The 25431-nt window shown below is 38.4% G+C and overlaps 2 protein-coding genes across 5 annotated transcripts in view; one reads left to right on the plus strand and one right to left on the minus strand.

The window, feature by feature from the left end:
- Dclre1c (DNA cross-link repair 1C) overlaps nucleotides 1–6329 on the plus strand; it is a 34977-nt gene extending 28648 nt beyond the window's left edge. The window contains exon 15 of the mRNA XM_026783038.1: nucleotides 5917–6329. Within this exon, the coding sequence (XP_026638839.1) occupies nucleotides 5917–5954 (38 nt within the window). The 3' untranslated portion in view covers nucleotides 5955–6329. The remainder of the gene's footprint in view (nucleotides 1–5916) is intronic.
- Suv39h2 (suppressor of variegation 3-9 homolog 2) lies at nucleotides 36–25431 on the minus strand. 4 transcript variants are annotated; one of them, XM_026783043.1, is made up of 6 exons: nucleotides 25353–25431; nucleotides 23097–23242; nucleotides 10586–11257; nucleotides 8343–8489; nucleotides 5856–5985; nucleotides 36–4386 (listed from the first exon to the last, which is right to left on the minus strand). In XM_026783043.1, the coding sequence occupies exons 1-6, from the start codon at nucleotides 25381–25383 to the stop codon at nucleotides 4280–4282; spliced, it is 1233 nt and encodes a 410-aa protein (XP_026638844.1). In that variant the 5' UTR covers nucleotides 25384–25431; the 3' UTR covers nucleotides 36–4279. The 4 variants fall into 4 exon arrangements, with proteins under 4 accessions (XP_026638844.1, XP_005354893.1, XP_026638843.1 ...); XM_005354836.3 differs by having other exon boundaries at nucleotides 25131–25383; XM_026783042.1 differs by lacking the exon at nucleotides 36–4386 and having other exon boundaries at nucleotides 5254–5985.

Below are 25431 nucleotides of genomic sequence, written 5' to 3' on the forward strand. Positions count from 1 at the left end.
AAAAAAAAAGAATTAAAAAAAAATAATGGATCAGAATGGAATACTAAAGTATGCTCAAATGACAGGGTCAAAACCAGTGTTGCATGAGATTGTAGAACTAAATCTAAACACATTAATCCTCACAATAAATACAAATGATGTAAAGAGATTCATAAAAACACAGACTCAGGGAAAAATATAAGTCAACTATGCTGTTTACAGCGCAATTCAAGTGATGTAAAGTTAAAAGTAAAAGGACAATGTAAGTATGAAGCCAGAGAGACTATAATAAGAGCAGATACTGTCCTAGACAAATTGTCTAACTCACCAAGACAATGGAATGATAGAGCTCTTGCCTAGCATGTATGAAGTCCTAGGTTCAATCACCAGTACTGCCCTCCAGAAAAGAGACCAGATAATATGCACAAATATAAAAATTTTAACATGCTTCTCTTAGAGAAAATGGTATATATACATTAAATCAGTATACAAAATACAAAAACTGACCACCACCAGATAACTAGATCTGATAAAACTTTTACTTCACAGCAGAATACATCTCTTCAAGTATGTGCAGACCATTCCACCAAGATACACTGTATCCTAAATCATGACAAGCAGTCTAGAAGAAAAGGCGGCCCTATTAAAGTAAACTGATAGCAAGCACAGAGGCAGGGCTGGAGAGATGGCTCAGCAAAACACTTGCTATTTCCAACACTTACATGGTGGCTCAAAATTGTAACTCTATCCTGGAGGACCCAGGCACACATGTGGTGTGTGTACATACAGGCAGGCAAATCACACATAAAATAAAAATCTTACAAATCACCAGTGAGCTAGGCAAGGCTGTGTTCTCACTGTTCTGGAGGCTGAGACAGGAGGTCAAGCCTGGGCAACTTATCAAGAACTGTCTTAGTAAATACAAAGGTAAATACAATGATACAACTGAAACTACAAAATTACAATGTAAAGGAAAATGCTTAGAATGGCTAACATATATATGCTCTGTGAATTGTGAAATTGCCTTAAAGTACAATGCTTTTGTATTGATGTATATGAATTTAATAAGTCTTTATAAACATCTTCATAAGCACTTTACTATGCTGACATTTTACAAGTCAAGAAAAAAGATATATATAGGCATACCACTTAAAATAAGCTTAAATGGAGTCTCACAATGTGCAGATTAAACTGAATGTCACAGATCATCACTGTGCTACATGGCAATTAGATCAGGAATTACTACTAGTCCCAACCTAGTGGGTATATGACTTAGAATATATGTATATATAACTATGCATTTGAATATATTCACTAATACTTTAACTTTATTTTTGTTTTGTTTTTTATCTGAGCCATAAATCTCAGCCCAAGATTTGGGCTGATCCAAAGTAAGCATTCAAAACATGCCACCATTGTTCTGAATGTATGGCTAATATTTTATAACTGTAATGTTCATGTTTTAGGTCTTAAGCCTGGTGCAAACACTGGCTGAAGGAGTTAGAGAGCTAAGAACAAAAGAGTAGATTTAGATCAATCTACATGATCAGTTTTTACAGGTTATGTTCTGAATACAGAATAACAATAGGAAACATTTATATATGGTGTTTATTCTGTGATAAAACCACTTTATAAAGCTTTAATCTGTGAAGCCACACTTTGAGGTAGACATGAGACTAAGGCACACAGATTAGTTCACAAAGCTAGTAAGCAATAAAGCCAGGACTCAGACACTAGCAACGGGGGCTTCCAGTGTCAGGGCTCTTGAGCACTCTATGATGCTGTATGATGAGACCTCATTACCAACAGCATCAAAACAGAAGTGTGGTGCTGACTTCATTTTCAAAGGTTATATAGTATCGAAGGTTAAAGAGCTTTAAAGTGCCAAGATACATCAAGAAATCTAGTGGCTAGCCACATTGACTTTAGCGAAGAGTCAAATATGCAAAATACATTATCATAGTTTGCTTCCGCTGTCAACCTGAGAAACCTGGGGTCACCTTGGAAGAGGGAACCTCAATTAAGGAACTGTGTCCATCAAATTGGCCTGTGGCATGTGGAGGATTTTCTTAAAGGCTGTGGGCAATCCCATCCCTAGGCCCATGTGCCTGGGCTGTGTAAGAAAGCCAGTGAGCAGAGTTCAGTCTCTGCTCCTGCTTAACTTCCTGTCAGGACTATTTCCAAGTTCCTGTTGCTGAAGCCACTATACACTCAGGACATGTGAATTGAAGGAACCAAGCTGGAGATGAACTGATGACCTTTATCACAACCGCGAGTGTGTCTACATACACACATCTCTTTTTAGATAAACAGCTATCACAAGGTAAAGGTATAAAAGGAAGACAGTGGAGGAATGGTGGGGGCAAAAAGGTAATGGAGCAGTGTGAATAGAAGCGCAGTACATTACACGTGTGGGACTTCTGTGTACTTGTCTTTTTTTAAAGGTAAAAATCTTAAACTGGGCATGGTGGCACATGCCTGTAATCTCAGCAGCAGGAGGTAGAGGAAGGCGAGTAATAGTTCAAGATAATCTCCAGCTTCACAGAAAATTCAGGGCTAGCCTGAGCCACACGCTACCCTACTTCAAGACCTACCCCCAACCCACAAAATCAGGACCCATTAAATTTCTATTAGTAAAGACAAAACAAAGCCACATGTTTATTAAACATAATCCTTTCCCCTCTGTCCTCTCTTTTCTTTTAACCTGAATTTAAATAAGACCAAATATCTTGGAAATCAAAACACTGAATTTTTTTTTTTTTAAAAAAATCTGGTCTTTAAACCTGAGAATACTTCAAAGTGAGTTTGGTATTCAGGGAGAAGAAAACCACACCTAGAATGCGTTTAAGATTCTCAAAGAAAAACCAAAAAAAAAAAATACAATTTAAAAAATATATATATATATTTTCTTGACACATTCTGAAAATTCTGGGTAGCAAACAGAATGAGATCTCAAATATGCAAACAGTGTATTCTATGTATTGTGAACAAGTAGCCTTGTGAAGGCAATATTCTGAATAACATTGTAGCTTCTCCCAAAACAGGTTAAGAGAAGATAAAGGAAGTGCTGAATTCCTGGATTCAGTTCATTTTACTTGAGCTTATTACAGCCTATTAAGGCCCGGAGCAGTGAGCTTAGGTAAATCTTAATCAGGACACTGAAAGGATTATTTGCTGCCATTTCTTTCTTTTTTTCTTTTTTGGTCTTCACACTGGACACCATGGTTAGAATTCCCAGACCCAAAAAGATGAAAGTAAGTTTTTTCTTTATTGTGTTTTATACATGGGAAAATCCCATCTAATCCCCACAGATTAATAAAAGTTCAATAAGACATAACTTTGGCCAAAGTCAGTATTATCCATTTAAAAATTCTTGTATAAAACAATATCTGTTCAAATATAGGTTATTTTTCAAGGACATACAGAAAATGCAAAAATAATTAAATTTAGTGGAAAGGAACTATTAAAACTGCCTGGCAGTAGCAGTAATGTGATGTGAATTACACTGCCATTAGGGACAAGTGCTCTCCGAGGCTGTTGCTCTTCTGTTCAGAGGAGAGTTACTCAGTGTGACGTCGGTTCACGCTGTGGCTCCTTCTGTACTCATTTGCCCTGCCTGGCACTCCCAGCAGGTCCTCTTAGCCACACTGCTATGTCCTTGCAAAGAAGCATAATGGCCAGCCACTATGGACAGAGAAGGTGATTCAAGATTTTTCTTCAGCAGGATTAAAAATCAAAGACTTTCAGGTTCAGACATACAGTCTTTGTAATGGTCTCTATTGCTTTAGAATGAGATCAAGCTAAAAGAGTATCTCTCACATTTCTTTTTATACCTGAAATATATCATTAACATGTTGATGTTTTAATGTAAAAGTAGAAAATACAGTAAGAAAATTCAGTGCCGCTTACTTGTTTCAAATACAAGATCAGTGAATATTAAGCAGGAACAATATAGTAAAAAAAATAAAATAAAATTTGTACATTTGCCTAAACTGAATTATCTATTTGAGTCACGGTAAAAGGTTTTATATCAACAGCCATTGCCTCATTGCTTTTCAGACACTAAAGGGGATACTTGCCTATTAAGAAGTAGTTCACTTTCCATGTTTAGTATGTAACCACCAAATATATTCTGTTTATGTGGCCAGCCCCTGCAGTTCTCTTCAAAAGCAACAGTAATGTACTTTGCAAATATCTTGAGACACAAGTTGTACATTAACATACATATAATCTTGATAATAGAAAATACTTTTTCAGTTCTTAGAGCAAAACACAATCCTGTGCTCCATTTCCTGAAGTTTCAATTGAGGTAACCTCTGCAAGTCTCAGCCCCACATTTACATTCAGTTCTGACCCTTTTTTTGGCAGGGCTGTGGTCCACAGAATCTGAAGACAATTCTCCACAACCTGAAAACACAGAGAGGGAAACATATTTTAGAATAGGGGCTTGAAAATGGCTCAGCAGATAGAGTAGTCCATGCTCTTCTAGAGGACCAGCGTTTAGTTCCTGGTACCCACGTCAGGCAGCTTACTTCTGCCTCAAACTCCAGCTCCAGGGGATCCCATGCCCCCTTCTGGGTACCCATATTCACATGAACACACCACACAAATCTTTATTTTAAAAAAGATATTTTAGCTGGGCATGGTTGGGTAGGCAGAGGCAGGTGGATCTGAGTTTGAGGCCAGCCTGGTCTACACAGTGAGTTCCAGACTAGCCAGGGCTGTATAGTGAGACCCAGTCCCAACCATAAAAGATACTTTAGAATAGACTTTCAATCTTCTGTTTTGTTTGGTTTTGGTTTTTTGAGACAGGGTTTTTTTGTGTAACCCTGCTTTTCCTGAAGCTAGCAATGGTGATTACTTTCTCAAGGCATTGGTTAACTTTCAAGGAAATAGCTTTGTACTTCTGTGAAATCCTAAGACAATTTGTTCTGAGTTGTCTTGAAACAATGGGATAGGCTAATGTGAATTATCTGCCATGATGACATTCACTGAGAAAGTTCAGTGTAAAAGGTGAAAGATTTATACAATCCGAAGAGAAACCAGAGTGTAAGAGAAAGTCCAATGTACAATTATTCTTTCTTTTTTTTTTTAAAGGTTAACCTGCAGCATCATTTTTTTCTTTTTTTTTAAGTATTTATTTATTTATTATGTATACATATTCTGTCTGTGTGTATGCCTGCAGGTCAGAAGAGGGCACCAGACCCCATTACAGATGGTTGTGAGCCACTATGTGGTTGCTGGGAATTGAACTCAGGACCTTTGGAAGAGCAGGCAATGCTCTTAACCTCTGAGTCATCTCTCCCGTCCCATATAATTATTCTTTTTATACACCATGAAAAGCACAGGCAGTGAGGCCAAGTAGGAATAGCACATAAAGCACATTGTTCATAGAAAATATTCATAATCACAATATAGGCAATATAATTAAATACTTTAAAAAGTATATTCAAGAAGGAAGTAATTCATATGTAATTGAAATCATACTTTCAATCTTGTTAATATTTATCTATTAGTAAAAATTGAAAACCTTTTTATTTTTACTAACATTAATAGTATTGAGAAAAGGTGTTGTAAATCAGCTTCCAAAATGGAAGTCCTAAGAAAACTCAGTCTGCAGTGACGTAGAGGGCAGACAGAGGGCCAGCTTTAGTTGTCAGATGGGCTTTGGACCTTAAGATGACAGACACACACCAATTACTTTCATTTTTAAAGATTTTTAAATTAGTACAGAGTAATGTGTTCCATCTTCTCCACATATATTTATTTAGTGTGTCCTCCCCCTGCCCGATTTCTTTTACCTTCGACGTTAGTTTGGCTTGCCTTCATTGTCATACTGAAACCAATACCAATGAAATTATTCTTGAAAACCATACCTTTCATTTGATAATCAAAAGTCAGCTCCTCTCCAGCTTTTATGGTTCTCGTGGAAAACAGTGCTATCCTGGGAAGCCGAGTATCGAGGTTCTCGATGAAGACACTGAACACCTGAAGGTTTGGGTCACACTGAAGAGAAGAAAAGCTGCTGTTATCGGAGTCTGGCCGTCTGCGCTCCACAGCACAGGGTGAGTTAGCCTCCCACGTGCCCACTGAACTGCCAACCAAGCGCTCCCGATGGCATGCACATTCAAAATACACTTTTCATATATAAGAAGCTCTCAATCATAGAAAAAGATAAATCAAGTATCCAATATGTCACTTTTGTCATAGCTTTTTTTTTTCTGGAGAATTTTAATCCATCTATAACATGAACATTTTACTTGTAACTATTTCAATAATATGTGTGTATAGATACTTTAAATAACTATTTTAAAATAAAATCAGCACCATGGAACTCAAATTTTATATTACATAGTTTCATTGCTTAAACTTTTATTTGGACTTGTTCAGTATTTTGGGAACACTAAACTAGAGAATATGCAAGAAGAAAGATCTAGGGAGTCAAACCAAGAAATTTAAATTGTTATTTAATCTCCCCAAGTAGGAAGTATATTGGTGGTAGAGCTGGCCTTCTGTACTCATAGCTTCCACGTCTGTACTCAACCAACTGCAGAGTCAACTAGGAAAGAAAAATCATACCATAGTCTTGTATATGTACAGGCTGAGTGATCTTGTCCTCAGTCTGTGAATACAACTATTTATATTCTAATAGGCATTAGAAGTAATCTACAGATGATTTAATGGATAAAAGAGGATTATGAGTTATTATATATGTCTCAAATTTAACATAAGGAACTAATAAGGATTTTGGCACCTGCAGGTGGTCTCATGACTAATCCCCTAAGATACTGAGGATGGCTGAATCTCAAATTTGTCATTAAGAAATTATTTTACAAACATTTAAACAAATCAGGCAACCAAAAAGGAAGTCTAGACAGTCTCTTACATTTCACTGAGATTCACATACAATTCTTGGTAAGCAATCCACCACACATTTTAACTTGGCTACATGTCATACTATCTAAGACATATTTCTTTTATTATGTGCCACGTATATATAAAATGCCAAAAGGACTAACCTCACTGGGCTTATTGTCTGGTACTTAGAAGGTGCCCAATAATTATTACTGTCCTTAGTGTTGGAAACAAGTTTTATAAAGTAGAAGATTCTGGAATCTTCTGGTTCTAGGGGTCTGGCCAGATGGCTCAGCAATTAAGAGCACTCACTTGTTGCTCTTGCAGAGGACCTGAGTTCAGTTTTGAGCACCCCCATTAGGCTTACAAACACCTGTAACTTCAGCTCCAGGGGGTCTGATTCCTGCCCCTCTGACCTCCACAGACACCTATGCACATATATACACACATACACAAATAAAATCTTAAAAAGAAAAGACTGCAGATCTAACTTTTTAAAACATGAACTAAAAATTAAAGAATACTAATTTATAATTTAGGGAAATAATCCTAAATGCTTTAATGTAGTATTAACACACTGACATTCAAAACAAAACAAACAACTGTTACCTTAAACTGTATAGTAGTCCTTCCTTATCCTCAGATGACTGAAACTGGTGATAGTACCAAACCCTATATTGTAGGGTTTTGTCCTATACATATATACTTATAACTTTCAGACACAGTAAGAGAATAACAAATAACAAAAACGGAACAATGTTAAGTTATATGACTGTTGTGTCTCTATGAAAATATCTTATTGTACTTTAGCCTTGTGGCTTAAAGGAAACACTTGGGCAAATCCAAATTGCTAGCATTACTAATCTTGTGCTTCTGGGCAATTCCTGAGTAAAATAAGGTCACCTGAACACAAATAATACTGTAATGGTTGACCTGATAACCCAGAGAGGTACCAAGTGACTGGGAGGTAGCATCTACAGTGTATATACCCCGAACAAAAGGATGGGTCAAGTCTCCAGCAGACGATTTCACCTACTTATAGGAATAGCAAACAACTTAAAACTAAGAATGGATTATCTCTAGAATTCCCACTGGGTATTTCTGGACTACAGTTAAGTAGGAAACTGAAAATATGGAGAATAAAATGTGGCTAAGGTAAAGGGTTACTGCACACAATACAATTTAGTAGTATTAACTTCTATAAGATAACTTTCAGTCTTCAAAACTTTTGCTTAACTCCCTTATTAATTGCTCTCTTCTGCTATGAAGTTATCTATCTACCTATAAAGTTATTGGAAAGTTTAAATGAAGTGAGATATAAAGACTAGTAGAACATAGTAATTGGTAAACACCTCAATATGTATGTTATATTATAGCAATAATGTCCTGACTTAATAGAAGCCCTCATATTAAAATACTATGAATGGCTATATAAAAAGTTATCTTCCAGTTAAGGAGAAATCATCCAAACAGCACTAAACAGAACTATTTGTCTTATTGCTCCTTACACTATGATTCACAAAATGGGACACATTTCCATATCGCGCTGCATCCACTGTGAATTCATCAGATTCATAGTCCAGATCAAAAAGATAGGTGATTCCTTGGTTGTCATATAACTGTCCACGCTTCTCAGCCTCTTCACTTGTGATCACCTAAGGTGGGGAGAAACAACAGAACTGTAGTTTTATGTTTTTCTTTTTGTGACAGGCTCTCTCAAACTTCTAAACTCCAAAGATCTTTCTACCTCCATTTCTTGCATAGCTTGGACTCTGTAAAACCACAGAATATTATACAGCCACTGTGGAGCCAAAGAAGCATTATTAAGCTACTAACATTGATACAAATATTTAAAAAGAAATTCAAGTGTAATCAAAACAAACATTCATATGAACTAAAACCTAGATAGAAAAACAGTATAGAAATGAGGGAAAGTGATGGTATAGAGAATTACTGAAAATGAAATCTGAGATAAGCTGATATATGGTTCTGTACTACCTGTATTATAATCCTGTGTGCAAAGAGCTGCCCACCTATGCTCGACAGGACAGAGGAACAAGGTTACCTTCACAAGAGTATGCATTCTCAAAAGGCTCTCCAAGGTGGCTCTCAACCTTCCTGGTGCTGCTACCCTTTAATACAGTTCCTCATGCTAAGGTCACCCCAACCATAAAATTATTTTCATTGCTACTTCATAATTGTAATTTTGTTATAGCTAGGAACTATAATGTAAATATCTGCTTTGCGATCCCCGAAGTGTTGCGACCCACAGGTTGAGAACCAATGTCCTATGAGGAATAACACATGGAAACTTGTTCTACAACAGGCTTTATGTTATACATGCAATGAGCCATTTGGAAAGCTTTGTTTTTCAGAACAGAAGCTTCAGCCCAAAATCATGGCCTAGGGCTGGGGACGTAATTCAGCTTCAAGCATTAGGCACTGGCTAGGTTCCAAACATCCCTGTTACCATGGAATCTGTCACAGCTTGGTCAGTGTTCAGCTGAAGACATCAACACTAGCCAAAGTGATGTATATTCTTAGCTAAAATTCTCTGTGCCTGTTTCTTCATTTGTAATAGTGGAGATAAGTCCTCTTTCAGAAACTTGAAGATTAGGGGCTAATATGCTAAGGTGCTTAGCTGTGGCCCATGATGAGTACTATGTTAACACTTATGCATATGAAGTTATCAAAGGAAATATGCTAGGATGTGGTAATCAGAGAATGCTCTGCAGTTCAGGGTAGTGTTTATTTAGTTATTATTATAATAAATGCTTTCTTTAAAAAAGTTTTTGGAGACAGGGTTACTCTGTAGCTTTTGAGCCTATCCTGGAACTAGCCCTTGTAGACCAAGCTGGCCTCAAACTCACAGAAATCCACCTGTCTCTGCCTCCCGAGTGCTGGGATGCACCACCACCGCCTGGCAATAAATGCTTTTATACATATTTGATAATACTAAAAAATATTTTCTGCTCGGTAATGTCCTTCATACTGATACAAAACAGAAATTTAATCATACTGGACCAAATAATGAAATAAATGTAACTTCAAAGTTTCAATGTCAGCATTTATGTAGGTAGGCCTGGCTTTCTTCTTAAGACTTCTGTGTAAATATAGTTAATTTTAAAAAATATGGGCGCCAGGTGGTGGTGGTGCACATCTTTAATCCCAGCACTCTGCACTCTGGAGGCAGAGGCAGGCAGATCTCTGAGTTCAAGGTAGCCTGGTCTACAGAGTGAGTTCCAGACAGACAGGGCTACACAGAGAAACCCTGTCTTGAAAAACTAAACACACACACACACACACACACACACACACACACATATATATAAATTAAAAAAAAATATGCTTCAGTCAGTGGTTATGAATGAATGTCAACTATTAACTTATTTTATTATCTATTTGCTCATATAAAAAGTTTTACATTTTTGCCGGGTGATGGTGGCGCACGCCTTTAATCCCAGCACTTGAGAGGCAGAGGCCAGTGGATCTCTGTGAGTTCGAGACCAGCCTGGTCTACAGAACTAGTTCCAGGACAGGCTCCAAAGCCACAGAGAAACCCTGTCTCGAAAAACTAAAAAAGTTTTACATTTTTAACTATACCAGTGAACCTTTCTCCTAAACCTGAAAATGAATTTCTACATATCTGCAAATGATAACATCAAAACGTATCACATATTTACATTAATAAGGTAGAAAGGTAACTTTTTGAAAGTATAAAGCTCATATCCATAGGAGAAATTTAATGTACCTCTCCAACATATTCCATGACAAAACTCATTCTTTTAATCTTCACAAGGGTTTTTACACCCCAGCCGCAGCCATTGCTCGTTCTAAAGATGCACAGTGAATACTGTGTGCCTTTTTGTACAATCCTATTGGGACAGTCAGGTCCACATCGACACCTTGAGTTACATTCGTAGATGGGAGTGCCAGGTTTGATTTTAATTTGTTGGTTCTTATTATAAGCCAAAACAACTCCAGCCTCAACAGGACAACACTTTCCCATGAAGCAGTCTGTACATGAACATCCGAAGGTAGCTTCATTGTTTATGGTGATTCCTGGAGCTGGCCTGTATTCGTTAATGTAGTAAAAGTCTAAGGGTGGGCCCTCCAAGTCAACAGTATTTTCAACAAATATCATCCCTTTGTGGTTCTTTCTTCTGTTGAGGTAATCTTGCCATCTCTGGAGAGCTATTCTTTGCTTGGCTTTCTTTACAATGTACTCAGCGACAGCAGGTGGCAAGGATTTCCTACTGTTTTTTGGAGTGACTGCCTTCCCTTTCTTTACCCGAGATAAAAAACTATTCTTGTCACTGGAGAACTGCTGCAGCAGTTGTGGACACCTGAGGTTGCTCAAGGGCTCCCAAGTATTCGTAGACTCTGGCCATCCTTTCCATTTTACAAGGTAATATTCTACATCCTTAAAATAGAAAAGAAAATACAATTCAGATTATGACAGTCTCTATAGTGGCATTTCTCTTAATAATTTAAAATACATGAAGAGCCAAGTAAAGTGTAAGTCAGATAAACAGAACTTTTGTATGCTATCTGAAACACACTATTTAATGGGATGTAACATCTGACAAGAGACCAAAGCATCCTCTCTAGAGAAAGATAAAGGCACAGAAACCTATGATTTCAAACAGTATTAGGTCAAACAAAAAATTATTTACCTTGATCATGGAAACAGATGGTCCCAAAACAAACATTAGGCTAGTGGCTCATATGGCCAGCATAGTACCATGTATTCTCTAAGGGCTATAATAATGTTCACTGGACATGTGGGAATTTATATCCTCAATGTCATGGCCACACATCCCTTAGATGTTCTAAAGATAAGCTGGATAATCACTGTTAGCCACATGTAGCTACTGAGAACCTGAAATGTGGCTATACTCAAATGATGTGGTTTTTTTTTTGTTTGTTTGTTTTGGTTTTTTGAGACAGGGTTTCTCTGTAGCTTTGGAGCCTGTCCTGTGACTCCCTTTGTAGACCAGCCTGCCTCTGCCTCCCGAGTGCTGGGATTACAGGCATGCGCCACCACCGCCTGGCTTCAAATGATGTTCTTTGTGCATAAATACTGCACTGAATTTCAAGAATGGGAGGTGCAAAATGTCTTTACCTTTAAAAATGCCTGTAACGTTGAAACATTTTACAGATATTGAATTAAATATATTATTGAAACCAATTACTACTTTGTATGTGATTACCAAGAAATTAAAGTAACAACACTGCAGTTCACATCATTGTTTCTACCAGATATTAACATTTTAATAAATGCAGACCTCATTTAGAGAAGCCTGTGTAGCTTAAGTAGGAGGCATGAAGGACAGCAAAGATCCACTTCTTATCACCTAGAATGTTATTGGCCACCATGGTTTCTGAAGTCTCTTTTACACACAGTGACTGTTTCTTTCCTTAAGGTCAGCTGACACTGCTAAGGGCCTAATTTAAAGGCAGTTCATGTACAATAATAGTAAATTCTAAAGTGATGTCTTTCAGTAATTTCTTCGTCTTAGAACAGCTAGCACATATCCACAGACCCTAAGGTAAAGTAAGCTCAGAAATGCTCCTAAAATATCAAGGTGGGTGGGAGGCTGGAGAGATGGCTCACTGGTTAAGAGCACTGGCTCTTCTTCCAGAGGATCTGGGTTCAATTTTCAGCACCCACATGGCAATTCACAATTGCCTATAACTCCAGTTATTTGACATCCTCACACAGACATAGATATAGGCAAAACACCAACACACATAAAACTAAAAAAATAAATAACTATGGTGATTAAACATTTGTTATTTTTAACTTGTTTACATGACATCTTATATTGGATTTCTCTCTGTATGCTGTGAATATGTTTTATTACACTAGTTAATAAAGAAGCTGCTTTGGCCAATGGCAGGGCAGAATATGGCCAGGTGGGAAATCAGAACAGAGAGTAGGCGGAGTCAAGGAGATGCCATGTAGCTGCAAAAGGAGGACACTGAAACCTTATGGTAAACCATAGCCTAATGGTGATACACAGATTAATATAAGTGGGTTAATTTAAGATATAAGAGCTAGGTAAGAATACTCCTAAGATGCTGGGCAAGCAGGGCTGTAATAAATATAGTTTATGCATGATTATTCAGGTCTTGGCAGTCAGGAAACAAAGGTAGTCTTCATTTTGAAAATGGCGCCCAATGTGGGACCTGAATTGTAGTTGTACCAAAGAGTTCCACAATAGCCTGGAATGGAGTATAACAAAGGCTTATTTGGGGATAAACTAACAGTAAGGGTAGCAATCCATAGTCCTGTGTGTGTGCTGGGAACTGGAACTGAATATAGCAGAAAAAAACTGAATATAGCAGAAAAAGGGCCACACATAGACCATGCCCAAAGTGGGCCAGTATCTTAAATGTTATTGGTTAAAGGAGTTCCCACGACATATATATATTTGTGTATATGTATATATTTGTATGGTACATATACATATACCATAATACATGTGTGCAGAATGATGACAACATGCAAGAGTAGGTTCTCTACTTCCACCAGCTGGGTCCCAAGGATTAAATTCAGCTTGTCCAGCTTGATTGCAAGTGCCCTTATGCACTAAGCCGTCTTGCTGCCCAGTGTTTTCTTAACTTGTGGATATTAAAAAAATTATTTATTGCAATAAATTTGCCTATGAAAATTTCAGTTAACTTTTACTATTAAGTAGGAATGAATATAATAGTTGTTTTAGTACCTACTACTCATCCCCCTGCCCAAAACACACACGGTACTAGAGCTCAAACTCTGGACAGACATATGCCAGACAAGCATTACACCATGTTATAACCCCATCCCTAGCCCATGACTTCAACACAAATGACTCAGGGTCTTTGGTATACTGCTAAAGTACAAACTCAGTTCAAGAACAGCTGCACTCCCACAAGTGAGCTTATCTTATCCTCATTAATCAGTACCTTAATTTTTTATGTCCTATTCATCTATCATAATTCATATGAATTAAAAGAACTGTTTGATTTTGAAAACTGTTCAAAATATGTTTGGGCCTTTTCTATTAAAATATATTTAATTATGATCTGATGATATATAGTACACAAAGTATATGATCATAATACATGTATGCATGTATGTATGTTATATGTGTATGGTCATTACAGAAAGGAGAAATAGAAAGCCTGGATATACACCAAAGTGTGTCTAATTGGGCCTAAGGCCTAAAGATTTTTTCCTTCAGTCAAGTAATGATAATTTAGTACTGTTGATACCAGATCTACCTACATAAAACTAGTTATGAGATCCAACTAGCATGTTCTGAACTCATTTATTCCCTATATCTCTTAAGTTTTGACTTTTGATACCAAAAGAAAGCAACACAACACTTTTACTGCAGAAAATAAAAGACAAGTACTGGCTCTAGGCTGCATGATTAAATTACCACTCGAATGAAAAGAATCATCATTGAAGTTCACTTCCCAAATAACTGTAATGGTTAATCTTAGATAAGTCACTTGAATTTAAAATGACTGAAGTTTTTATATACATATATCAACCACATTGGTAACTAATCAATTCCTGTACAGGAAATATACTTTAAAAACAAGATTGATTTTGGCAAAACAGTATGAAAATATTAATATTTTATTTCTGGTTTGTAGTCTTTTATAAGCATATCTCATTTTTAAAATCTAAAAAAAGACTTCATTTTTGAAAAATAAGATTACTTTATAAAAACCAAGGACTTATAAGGCAAATTTAATTAATTCAATAACCTATAATTCAAAATTAAAGCCAAAAACCTTTTTGGCTTTTAGCATACCTCAGATGTATATATGAAATAAACAAACAAACAAATAAAAAGACAATATGTGAAATAAATATCAGTGGAGGTCAATTCAATTTTAAATGCCAAAATAACATAACCAATACTATTCAAACAGAAAGATGGTAATCAGTAGGGGTCAGACAATTAGAAAAGAAAACAAAGAAAGCAGAAAAGACTACTATCAAAGGCTGCCTTTTTGTGTGTATGTATGGAACACAGTAGGCAAGATGAAAGCAAAAGTTGTGGCTTGTAATAAAGCATCAAAAAAAAACAGTTACAAGATGGATCTGTTCAGTTTGCAGTCGAGAATGTTGAAGGGAGAGGAAAATTGCAATGCTAATGCTAACAAGTAACTGTGGGCAACCCTAAACCCTATTTACTAAATAGTAAACCCTATTTACTGTTGGGCACTCCAGTACTTCTTACAATTCTTAGAAGCCATGGTCTGTGTGAAGCTTAAGTACATAGATATGCATTTAACTCCACTTTACAACCTAACTACCAAGCCAGCTGAGTCTTCTGTCTCAGCTAATCTGACCTCTCTTCTATAGCAGTAGTCACGACCTTACTTACATTCCTTAGCGTTCAAGGCATGACTTTCTCTAATCTTTCCTACTTTCTTTATTGGCATGGCTTCTTGGCCCCTTTTTATATAAATGGGTATTTACCCTTTTGAGAATCTGAGAAAAGCTATGAATCTATATGTCATATAGGCAACTTTCTGGGTCACTGGAACTTGAGCTCTAATGCTTTCTTTGAGCTTGATCTCCAGGACTCAGATGGTACAAGGAGAGAACCAACTCAAAGTTATTCTCTGACCCCTATATACATGCCAGGGTACATTCCCCACTCAAAGCATGCTAAATAAGTACATGTAAAAAACAGTAACACAACCTTCTTGAGATTGGTTCCTGATAGCTCTCACAGTAACATCCCACTATAACCCCATTCATTCTCTCTAACCACACTCAACTCACCTGAAAGCCAGTTTTCTGCTGCTTGCTCACGAAGTTCTCCATGATCAGAATGCTATAAGACAATTGCCTAGAGAATTTATTTTAATCTCATCTTATGTGTAGAGAAACCTTTTCACTTAAAAGAAAATGAGCATGTGTGTAAGCCTATGTTCATGTATATGCACCATGTGTGTAGAGTGCCCTTACAGGCCAGAAGAAGGCAGCAGACCCCCTGAAACTGGTAATACAGACGGTTTTGAGTCATCATTCGAGTGCAGCAAACCCAATCCACATGCTCTGCAACAACAGCTAGTGCTCTTAACCACTGAGCCATCTCTCCAAACCCCCATTCATCTTTTAAAATAGCTCAAAGAACAACTCTTTTCATGACATCTTTCCTGCCTCTCTTGCCCAAGAACTGAGCACTAACTTGCCTATGCTTCCATTTCTAAGTTAAACTATGAGCAATTCATGAGAAGGGACGGAATTCTTTTTCATAGCCTCAAAACACGCACAATATTTCTATCAAAATTTGAATACTTCTATATGTGCAACAAAAATTTCTAGAATTAATGCAATATAAAAATAAAAACAATATTATGAACTTTCAAAAAAATGAGAACCAGTCATGGTTTTTTGTTTTGCTCATTTGTTTCGGTTTTTTTTTGTTTTGTTTTGTTTTTTTTGGAGACAGGGTTTCTCTGTGTAACAGGCCCTGTTCTGGAACTAGCTCTTGTACACCAGGCTGGCCTTGAACTCACAGAGATCTACCAGCCTCTGCCTCCCAAGTGCTGAGATTAAAGGTGTGCGCCACCACCACCCAGCATGTTTATCAATTTTAACTGACTATAGCTAACATATGATAATGAATATCTAAGCTTTTACGTATACATAAAAATATAGGAAAATAATATTTTCTTTCTTTCTTTTTGGCTTTTCGAGACAGGATTTCTCTGTGTAGCCTTAGCTCCGTAGAAAAGGCTGACTTTGAACTCATAGAGATCTACCTGCCTCTGCTTCTGCCTCCTGAGTGCTGAGATTAAAGGTATGTGCCCAGCAGAAAAACATTTTCTACATTTCTATTCCTTATTTCTGCCATTTTTGTGATAACCATCATAGTCCATATCATACCACAACACCAGTGTTATTATATAAATAGTTGAGAACCAGCATTATCAACAGAAGGTCTATAGAAGGGTTTCATGCCAGCAACTAACAGAAAAGGAACTCCAGTGTTGGCTCAGCAATTAACAGCATTGGCTGCTCATCTAGAGTACTCAGGTTCGGTTCCCAGAACCCACACAGCATCTCACAACTGCCTATAACTCCAACTTCAGGGGATACAACATCCTCTTCTGACCTCTGTAGGCACTGTACACACATGTCACACTTACATACATGGGGGCAAAACACTTAACATAAATCAGATGATTGATGGATGGATGGACGGATGGATGGGTTGTTGGTTGAAATGAATCTGACACCTGGTTAGATCCTAAACTTGAAAAAAAAATTCTATGCAACCATAGGAAAGTCCTTTCTGAAAGCTCTACTTTTATAGTCTTTAAAATTTGGATTATATGGTTGGAGAGTTGGCTCAGTGGTTAAGAGCACTTATTGCTATTGCAAAGGACCTGGATTCAATTCCCAACACCCATATATAGTGGCTCACCACTTCCTTGGGCACCAGGCACATGTGTGGTACAGATATATACTCACATACACAAAATAATAAAAAAAAAAAACTGAGGTTGCTGGGCAGTGCTGGTGCATGCCTTTAATTTCAGCTCTCAGGAGGCAGAGATCTCTGCGAGTTCAAGGCCAGCCTGGTACACAGTGAGTTCCAGGACGACCAGAGCTATTACAGAGAAACCCTGTCGTGGGGAGGAAAAATAGTAGTTGCAGTTTAATGATTTCTGCTGTTCTAATTTCTAAAAAATTACTTCAGATGTGCTGTCTTTCAAAAATATTAATCTACTGTTAGATACAGACTATTCTGTTTGAGCCAGGTAGAAAATACACTAGTACTTCTAGATATTCAGAGATACTGATATACCTTAAGAAGTTTTCCAAGGAACAAAGCCTATCATTGGGAGTGGGGCTATTGTTATGACTTTTTAAAAATGCTGCGAGATCCCCAGCGGCAGTAGGCAGCAGAAATGCTGTAGGTCCCAAATGGTGGTAGCGGGCCATGTGGCGGCACGCAGTGGGCACTGGGAGCAGCCAGTACCAGGCAGCGATGGCTGCCAGTCCCCGAGGGTGGCTGGTCCCAGGCAGGGAGACACATGGTGGACAGGAGACAGAAACATGGATAGACAGGACATGTAGAATGAGGTTAAGTATTTATTCAGGGAGCTATGGAGGGGAAGGCAAAAGGGGAGGTGAGTGGGAAGAGGGGGAGAGGGAGGGAGAAAGAGAGAGAGAGAGACAGAGACAGAGACAGAAAGACAGAGACAGAGACAGAGAGAAAGAGAAGGGAGGGAAACGGAGAAGTGGGGAGAGAGGCAGAAGCGAAGCTGTCTCTCCCAGAGGAAGACGTAAAAAGGGAGTGAGCTCAGGCCGGAAGCTGAAGATCAGCCTGCCTCAGCGGATGGGGGAAGGAGTAGGCATGGCTTGTACAAACAATCATAACAACTACAATCTACATTGAGTTTATCTATACCACTGAGTGACATCAGATAGCATTTTCCCATTTCTCAAGCTGATTACTTCATATTGCTCTAGGTTCAAGGTCTTCTATCCCACTTCATTTTTAGTAGCATATGGCCATTGTTCCTAACTGCCAGTATCCTACAGATATTAAACTGTAAGTCAATGTAGCTATAATAGAAGAGATGTACTTTATCCATTATTCTTTAATGTCCAATTCTTTGGTTTCTGCCTCACTATTAGTTCTAAGTAACATTTAAACACCTCCCATTTTTCAAAAGCAACATAAAACCAAGCTTACTTGGACATATAAATGTTTGCATAGCTAAGGAATCTCTGAGGTCATAGAGTATATTTTAGCATATAGCTCTTTAGAACATTAAAAAAGTTTTAAAGCAAACAACTATGACTCAATTTTTAACACAACTTTAAAACTATAAACGCCATTATATCATTTTTTTCTCTCCAGGAGTAGGCTGCTTTGAGAGTCCATACTACTTGACTCTGTGTTTTTATCCCTCCTACTTATTCTTTACATTGTTCTTTTGGCTCTTCTGTTCATGGCAATACAGAAACCACTTGCAGGGCATGAATAGCCCTTTGACTGCTAACTTCAGTATATTCTTCACAGATTTTTCTTTTATCAACTGCTCAGTGCTCTTTTACTAACTATCTCTTCTTTCAGCTCCCATTAGTCACACCTCCAGATTTCCTATTATCTTTCCTGCCAGTTAATGGCACAAGCCTTACTCTTCAGGATTCTTTATCCAGTCCTTGTGCTCTTTTTCATCTGTTTTGCTTTGACTGCTCTACCCACTGAAGACTTGACAGTAGAGTAACGTTCTCGTCATGCCATTTCTGTACTTTAAAAGACTCCATGGTTCTGTGCTTCCCTCAAGATGAATCCTAAAGTCCTTTTGCCTGTAAAGAGTTACACTCCTTCTAGCTCATCTTAACTATGCCAATGTTCTATCCAGATTTTCTATTCCTTGAAGGAGTTGGGCTGTCTTCTGTATCAGGATCCCACCCCCTTATCTTTTCATTTCAAAACATGTTTCCCATAGATAAATAGGTCCTTCTATTATGCCAACACTCACCTTCACTGTAATTAAGTACTTTGTACAGGAACTTAGTACTCTGCTCTGAGTAGTCATCTCACTAATTATGAGTTAGCATATTCCCAATAAAAAAAAAAAAAACGCTAAAGAAGGTTACCTAGAGAGCAGCTTCTAAGTGAGAAGAGGACCAAAAAGTAATCTACATTAGAGAAAAAAAGATGAGAAGCAAAGAGAGTATGAAGAACATTGAAAAATAGATTGGGGGGTTGGTGAAAAGAGTAACAATGAGGAGCTACAGAGATGGCTCATATATCAAAAGCACTTGCTGCCCTTGCAGAAGATCTGGGTTCAGTTCCCGGAACCCAGATCAAATGGTTCACAACTACATGGAACTCCACTTCCAAGAGAGCTGGCATCCTCTGCCTCCCATAGGCACCTGCATGATCATGCACATACATACACTTGGGCACAAGTACATAGCATAAAAACAAATATCTCTAACCGTAAACACTGATGTCATTGAATTGTTAAAGGTCAGTATCTATTGTAAAAAAAAATCAATATTAATCCACTCAATATTAATTATGCACTATAATTAATTGTTGGTGTTGTTGTCACTACCCTTATTTCATAAAGAAACTGGAGGACAGAGATGCTAAGTTGCTAAAGATTACATCTAGGCAGTCTTCCATAGACAAGAGAGTCTCAAAGAAGAAAACCAACCACAGTAAATGTAACAAACTAGTCCAGAAACTTTAAGGTCTTCAAACTTGACAATAGGTGGTTAGTGATAGGGACACACAAATTGGAATAAAATGGACCAAAAAGTTAAAAGAAAATTAACAGGATAAAATAAATACAAATCATATATCTGACAAGGGATTTGTAGGTATAATATATAACTAAAAAACTTAATAGAATACAACTTTAAAAACTGAGTAAGGGATGGGAGACAGCTCAGTAAGTAAGAGCACTTGGTATGCAAAGTATAAGGACTTGAGTTCAAATCCCCAGTACGTCCCCCACCTCCCCAAAAACAAAACCTGAGCACTGCTGCAAGGACCTGCAGTTCTAGTGTTGGAAGAACAGAGAGGCAGACTCTGGGAGTTCAATGACCACTCACCTTAGCCTAAATAAAATGTATCTGGTTCAATAAGAGATTCTGTCTTAAAAAAATAAGGCTAAGATGGACAGACCTTTTCTGGCTTCCACATGTGCCCACAGAAGCATTCACACCCATGTGCAGGCACTACACACTAATGCACATGCATGCACACACACACACATACACATAAATAAGTAAATAAATAAGAGTATTTTTAGAATGGGCAAAGGATCTGAATAATTAGTTCACCACAACAGTTACAAATGTCCAGTAAGAGCATGATAAAAAGATGCTGGACATCATTAATCTCTAGAGAAATATAAATATAACCCATAATGAAATACACTTCTCACAAGGGTAGCTACATAGAAACTAAAACTTTTATAATCTGCTGATATGTAAGTAAAATGGTGCTGAGTTCTGGAAAAGCTTGGCAGTTCCCAAAAGAGTTAAACAAGAATATCTTATGACCTAGGAATTCCACTGCAAGAGAAAAGAAAATGATGTCCATACAAAAACTAGCATACGAACATACATAACAGTATTAATTATAATAGCTCCCAGACGGAAACAACTGGGATGAGATGGATCACAGGTAAGAGCACTTGCTCCACAAGGAGGAGGACATGAGTTCAAGTACCAGTCATAAAACATCCGCCAAACCACATGCACCTGTAACCCCAGTGCTACTGAGGTCAGAAACAAGCTCATCACTGCGGCTTGCTGCCTACCAGCCTAGCCCAAAGTTTAGCTAGCGACCCAGTCTAAAGCAATCCGACAGTGGCAGAGCAGGACATCTGAGGTCCTTCTCTGGTGCACAGACCTTGAGGAGGGAGGAAGAAGGAGGTGGCACACAACTCAACAGAAAAAGAAAATAGATTTGGCAGTTGCTTAGGGCTGGTAGTTGAAATTTAAACAGTAATAAAAAATAAAGATGAAAAAATTTAATGAAAAAGGTTCTAAAACTGACTCTGAGAGTATACTAAGATTTGAACTGAACACTTTAAATAAGAGAATTTTATCGCAATAAAAGTTTTTTAATGAAATAAGAAAGAATATACAAGAAAAATACCTGTTTGAGTAGAGAGCGGAAGCCAAAGGTTAGAGAAGATGTGAATATTACTGACACAAATGAGTGAAAAGAAGAGCTTAATATTTAAAAGACACAAAGCTGGAAAATGTATTTTATACAGCACTGAAGAGGCCAGAGCACGATGTCTGTGAGTTCAAGGCCAGCCTGGGACTAAATAGAAAACCCGTCTAAATTAATTAAAAAGAAACCACAAGTTCAGGTAAAGTCCTGGGGGAGTCACCAGGAAAACATGGTGACACCTTTGAAAGAGCAAAGATAGAGATGACTCATGGTGAACGAAGATCGAATGCTAAAGGCTTAAATTCATAGAGGCAGAAGGCGAGGAGTCTTCAGTTGAATAGGAGAAAGCAAGGGGAGAGGAAAAGGTCCAAAACAGTACTAAATATTGGGAAAACCGCTGATGCAAGAAAACAAAGAAGCATGTAAAAATCTTGTCAAGTAGAACTAAACAATGAGAATTGCAGGAGTTTGGTTTGTTTGGTATTTCTTTTCAGGGTGGGGGGACTGCTGGAGCTTTATGAATGCCAGGCACATGCTCTGCACTGAGCTTTAGTTCCCTTTAACAACTTTTCAGAAATGGACTGGAAGGAGTCTAAGTTGTACAGGATGGGCCTGAACTCGCTGTGAGACTTCTGTTTCAGCCTTGCTAGCAGCTGGGATTACAGGTCCATGCCACCAGGCATGGCTTAAATGTTCTAATGGAGCTACTGCATATGATCAGATGATATGCCCAGCTAGGCTGATCAGGCTAGGGCTTCTAAACCAAGATGGCACATGGCTAGGCTCTTTCAGTGGTAGGGTACTGAGGGTAGAGATGGAAGCTTGACTAAGATCCCTACATGGGGAAGGCAATGCTACCACAGGAAGACAGGCATTCAAAGGAAGAAATGGACTTACCAAGGGGCTCAGCAGAGATGGAAAAATCATATTAAATACATTCTTGATTGTTTATCTGCAAGAACTGAGATTAATGGCCAGCAGAAAGCTACAAGCAAAAGAATTACCAAAAATATAATTACAGGGTTTAGATCAAAGAGCTTCTTGGAATAACACATTTTAAGATGAATAAAGGGAAGCACAAAGCAACTATATTAGTTGCTGAAGTTGAAGATAGGAAATAAAGGCTTGAAATGACCATGAAAGCCTGCCCATTCTATCACGCCGTAACTTGTAACCCAGTTTGACAGGATGGCAGGAAATGTAAACGGGGATGCTTCTGGAGGACATTCAGTAAATTCTACAGCTGGCTTGAAACCTCAGGTTCCTTCCAGGTGATTATGGGAAATGTGATCCAGGAACAGCATGAATTACAGGAAAAGTCAATCTGACATAAAACATTTGCTCTGGTAATCCATAAGGAGATAATCAAGAGTTGGATGTAAAATGATATAAATACCCTAAATAATCTAATGTAAGAGCACTTATACTTCAAAATCCCTTCAGAGTTATTTGACAAAAATCTATGACTTACAACCTTAAACAGTATGAAGAGCTTTGCTTATTTTTCAGGCTATTTTTATGTCAGAGAAACATGAAATAGTTGAGCATGAACAGGTCTCTGTCAGGGGCTAGATATTGCCTTACCTTTACTACCTTGTAGTCACACAAGTACTCCACCTCATAATTGTTTAGATTCCTTTTGGTGATTCCAATCGATTTACATGTGAGCTTTTCTTTTCTACATAATTCCTGAAGAGTATCAAGTGAAACTAGGCAAGGCACACACCAGGCTACAATAAGAAAATAGAATTCTTTACTAATAAAATAGCTACTAGGAGGAAACAAAAACATCAAAACCTCTCAACTGACAATTTAATAGTCTAGAAACGCACACAACAAGAAGCCAATTATGTGTATTTAATAAAAAGTTACATGACAAGGAGCTATTTTTGGTGAATTGGACTTCTATTCTACTGTTTTACTGACAATGGCTAATTCTTGCTTGACCACTTAAAATATTTCATGTCTAGGCTTTCTTAAGACTACATATAAAGGCAAAAGTAAAAAGCAGTAATTTTTTACTGTTATATTATATTCTCACAGAATATAATTGTTCTTTTAATAATAAACAGCCCTCTATGACATATTTTTAGAAACATACCTAATATATATTCTAAAACAATTACAATTTAAAAGTAACCTTTTCTTCTTTCAATCTCTTTTAATAGCAAAGTAAGCTTTTAAATCTGAAACATAGTTCTGCAATTAAATCCATACCCTACCTTTTCCATTTTGGAATACTACAAGAGGAATCTGAGCTCCATTTATTTTGCCCATGGTAAAATGTATCATCAATATGCATAAACCAGAAAAATCTACTTGAAAAGGAGAACACCGTAAGTAATGCTCATTTCCTGCCCTGTTTTCAAACCAGCATACAAAACAATACTCAGTGTAAATAATCCATAAACAAGACTTAAAAGTCACACATACTAATAATAACTTTACAGAGGCCAGCAATGAACTGGGCTCCATCCGGAAATTGTTAGCAAGGGCCCAATCTTTCTGGGTACAGAGCCATTAAAAGTGGTGAAAACAGAGATGACCAAACAAAATGTATCACTAAGGCATCAATCAAGCCGTCTGCAGTTCTGTACTGAGGTGAAGGTCAAGGAAGGGAGAACACAGCTGCTTTAACTTCCCCACATCCCTTACTCATCATCCTTCTCCCCCCCCCCCCCACAAAAGAACTTCATTGCAGAAAACTTAAGCGTCATTTCCCGGCTCCAGTAACTGCAAAAGACTATTTCTGGCACAAGCAAAAGGCAAAGTCTTTTCCCCAAATTTGCAAGAATACATTGATTGCTTAGGTGTGGTGGTTTGGGAGTAAGACAGCTGTAAAAAGTCTTATAAGTCGCTTCCATCTAAATATCCTAAGGTTGTTTTGTGTAAGGCTAATCTCCTTATGCTAATCATCTGCAAAGCATCCTCTTGGTTAGGTACCCAAGGTGTTTGTTGTTTAAAAATGTTTTTATCCTTAGCTGAGAATCCAAAAACACAACCCTAGAATGAATGGAAGGTGGTTTTGAATACGAAAACGTCATAACGAAGACCATTAAGTGTAATATCACAAGGCCCCTCTCAATAGAAATGCTACACTTTGAGCATTTCCGAGTATTTTTTTTTAACCTGCAATCATTTGGTTTACAATATTCCACAGCCTATAACGATGGAGGAAACAAAGTTTCATTGTCCGGATTATTTTATGACATCCCGCTTATAAAATCCTTCCACCACCCCACCCCCGCCACGCTTCAAGGAAGCAGAGTTGAGGGGGATAATAAAGTGTCACCATCTGAGTGAGGCGGAGGAAAGAAAGCTGGAGAACCACCTTTTCATTCCAGGCTGCTTTACAAACCCGGGACTTTCAAAGGGCGCGCGACTTGGGCGCACGCACGCGCACTGTGTGTCCCCGGCTTCAGCATCCACATAAATAACCCGCAAGTTCCAGCCGGGCCCCCCAAAGTTTCCAGGAGCTCAGGGCTGTGTCTGCACACACCCACTTTCTCACGGAGACACTTCACCGCGATGCCAGGCCGGCCGGCCCGGACGCGGGCACCGCACCTCAGCCCCGCTCCCACCGCTGCGGCAGCGCGCGCGCGTCCTTTTCCTGCTCACCCTTGAAAGAGGCGGCGCGTGCACACACGCCACCCAGGACCCGGGCCCGCGGGACTTGGACCCACGCTCGCACGGAGCAGCCGTGTCCCAGGTCCGTAGCCGGCCGCGAGGGTACCGCGCTCGGGGTGTCCGCGCGGAGGCGTCCAGCCCACATTGCCGTCCGGCTGGGCTTCTGCCTCGGGGGCGGACCTGGCGGCCGGTGACACTGAGCTCCAGCCTCACCTCTCGGGGCCTCGGCTCCGGCCGCCGCCATCTTGCGGAGCTTTCATTCAAACTGGCGCGGTCAGCCTGAGCAGCTCAG

Source organism: Microtus ochrogaster, chromosome 16, assembly GCF_000317375.1.
Source record: "Microtus ochrogaster isolate Prairie Vole_2 chromosome 16, MicOch1.0, whole genome shotgun sequence".
Taxonomy (NCBI): Eukaryota; Metazoa; Chordata; class Mammalia; order Rodentia; family Cricetidae; genus Microtus; species Microtus ochrogaster.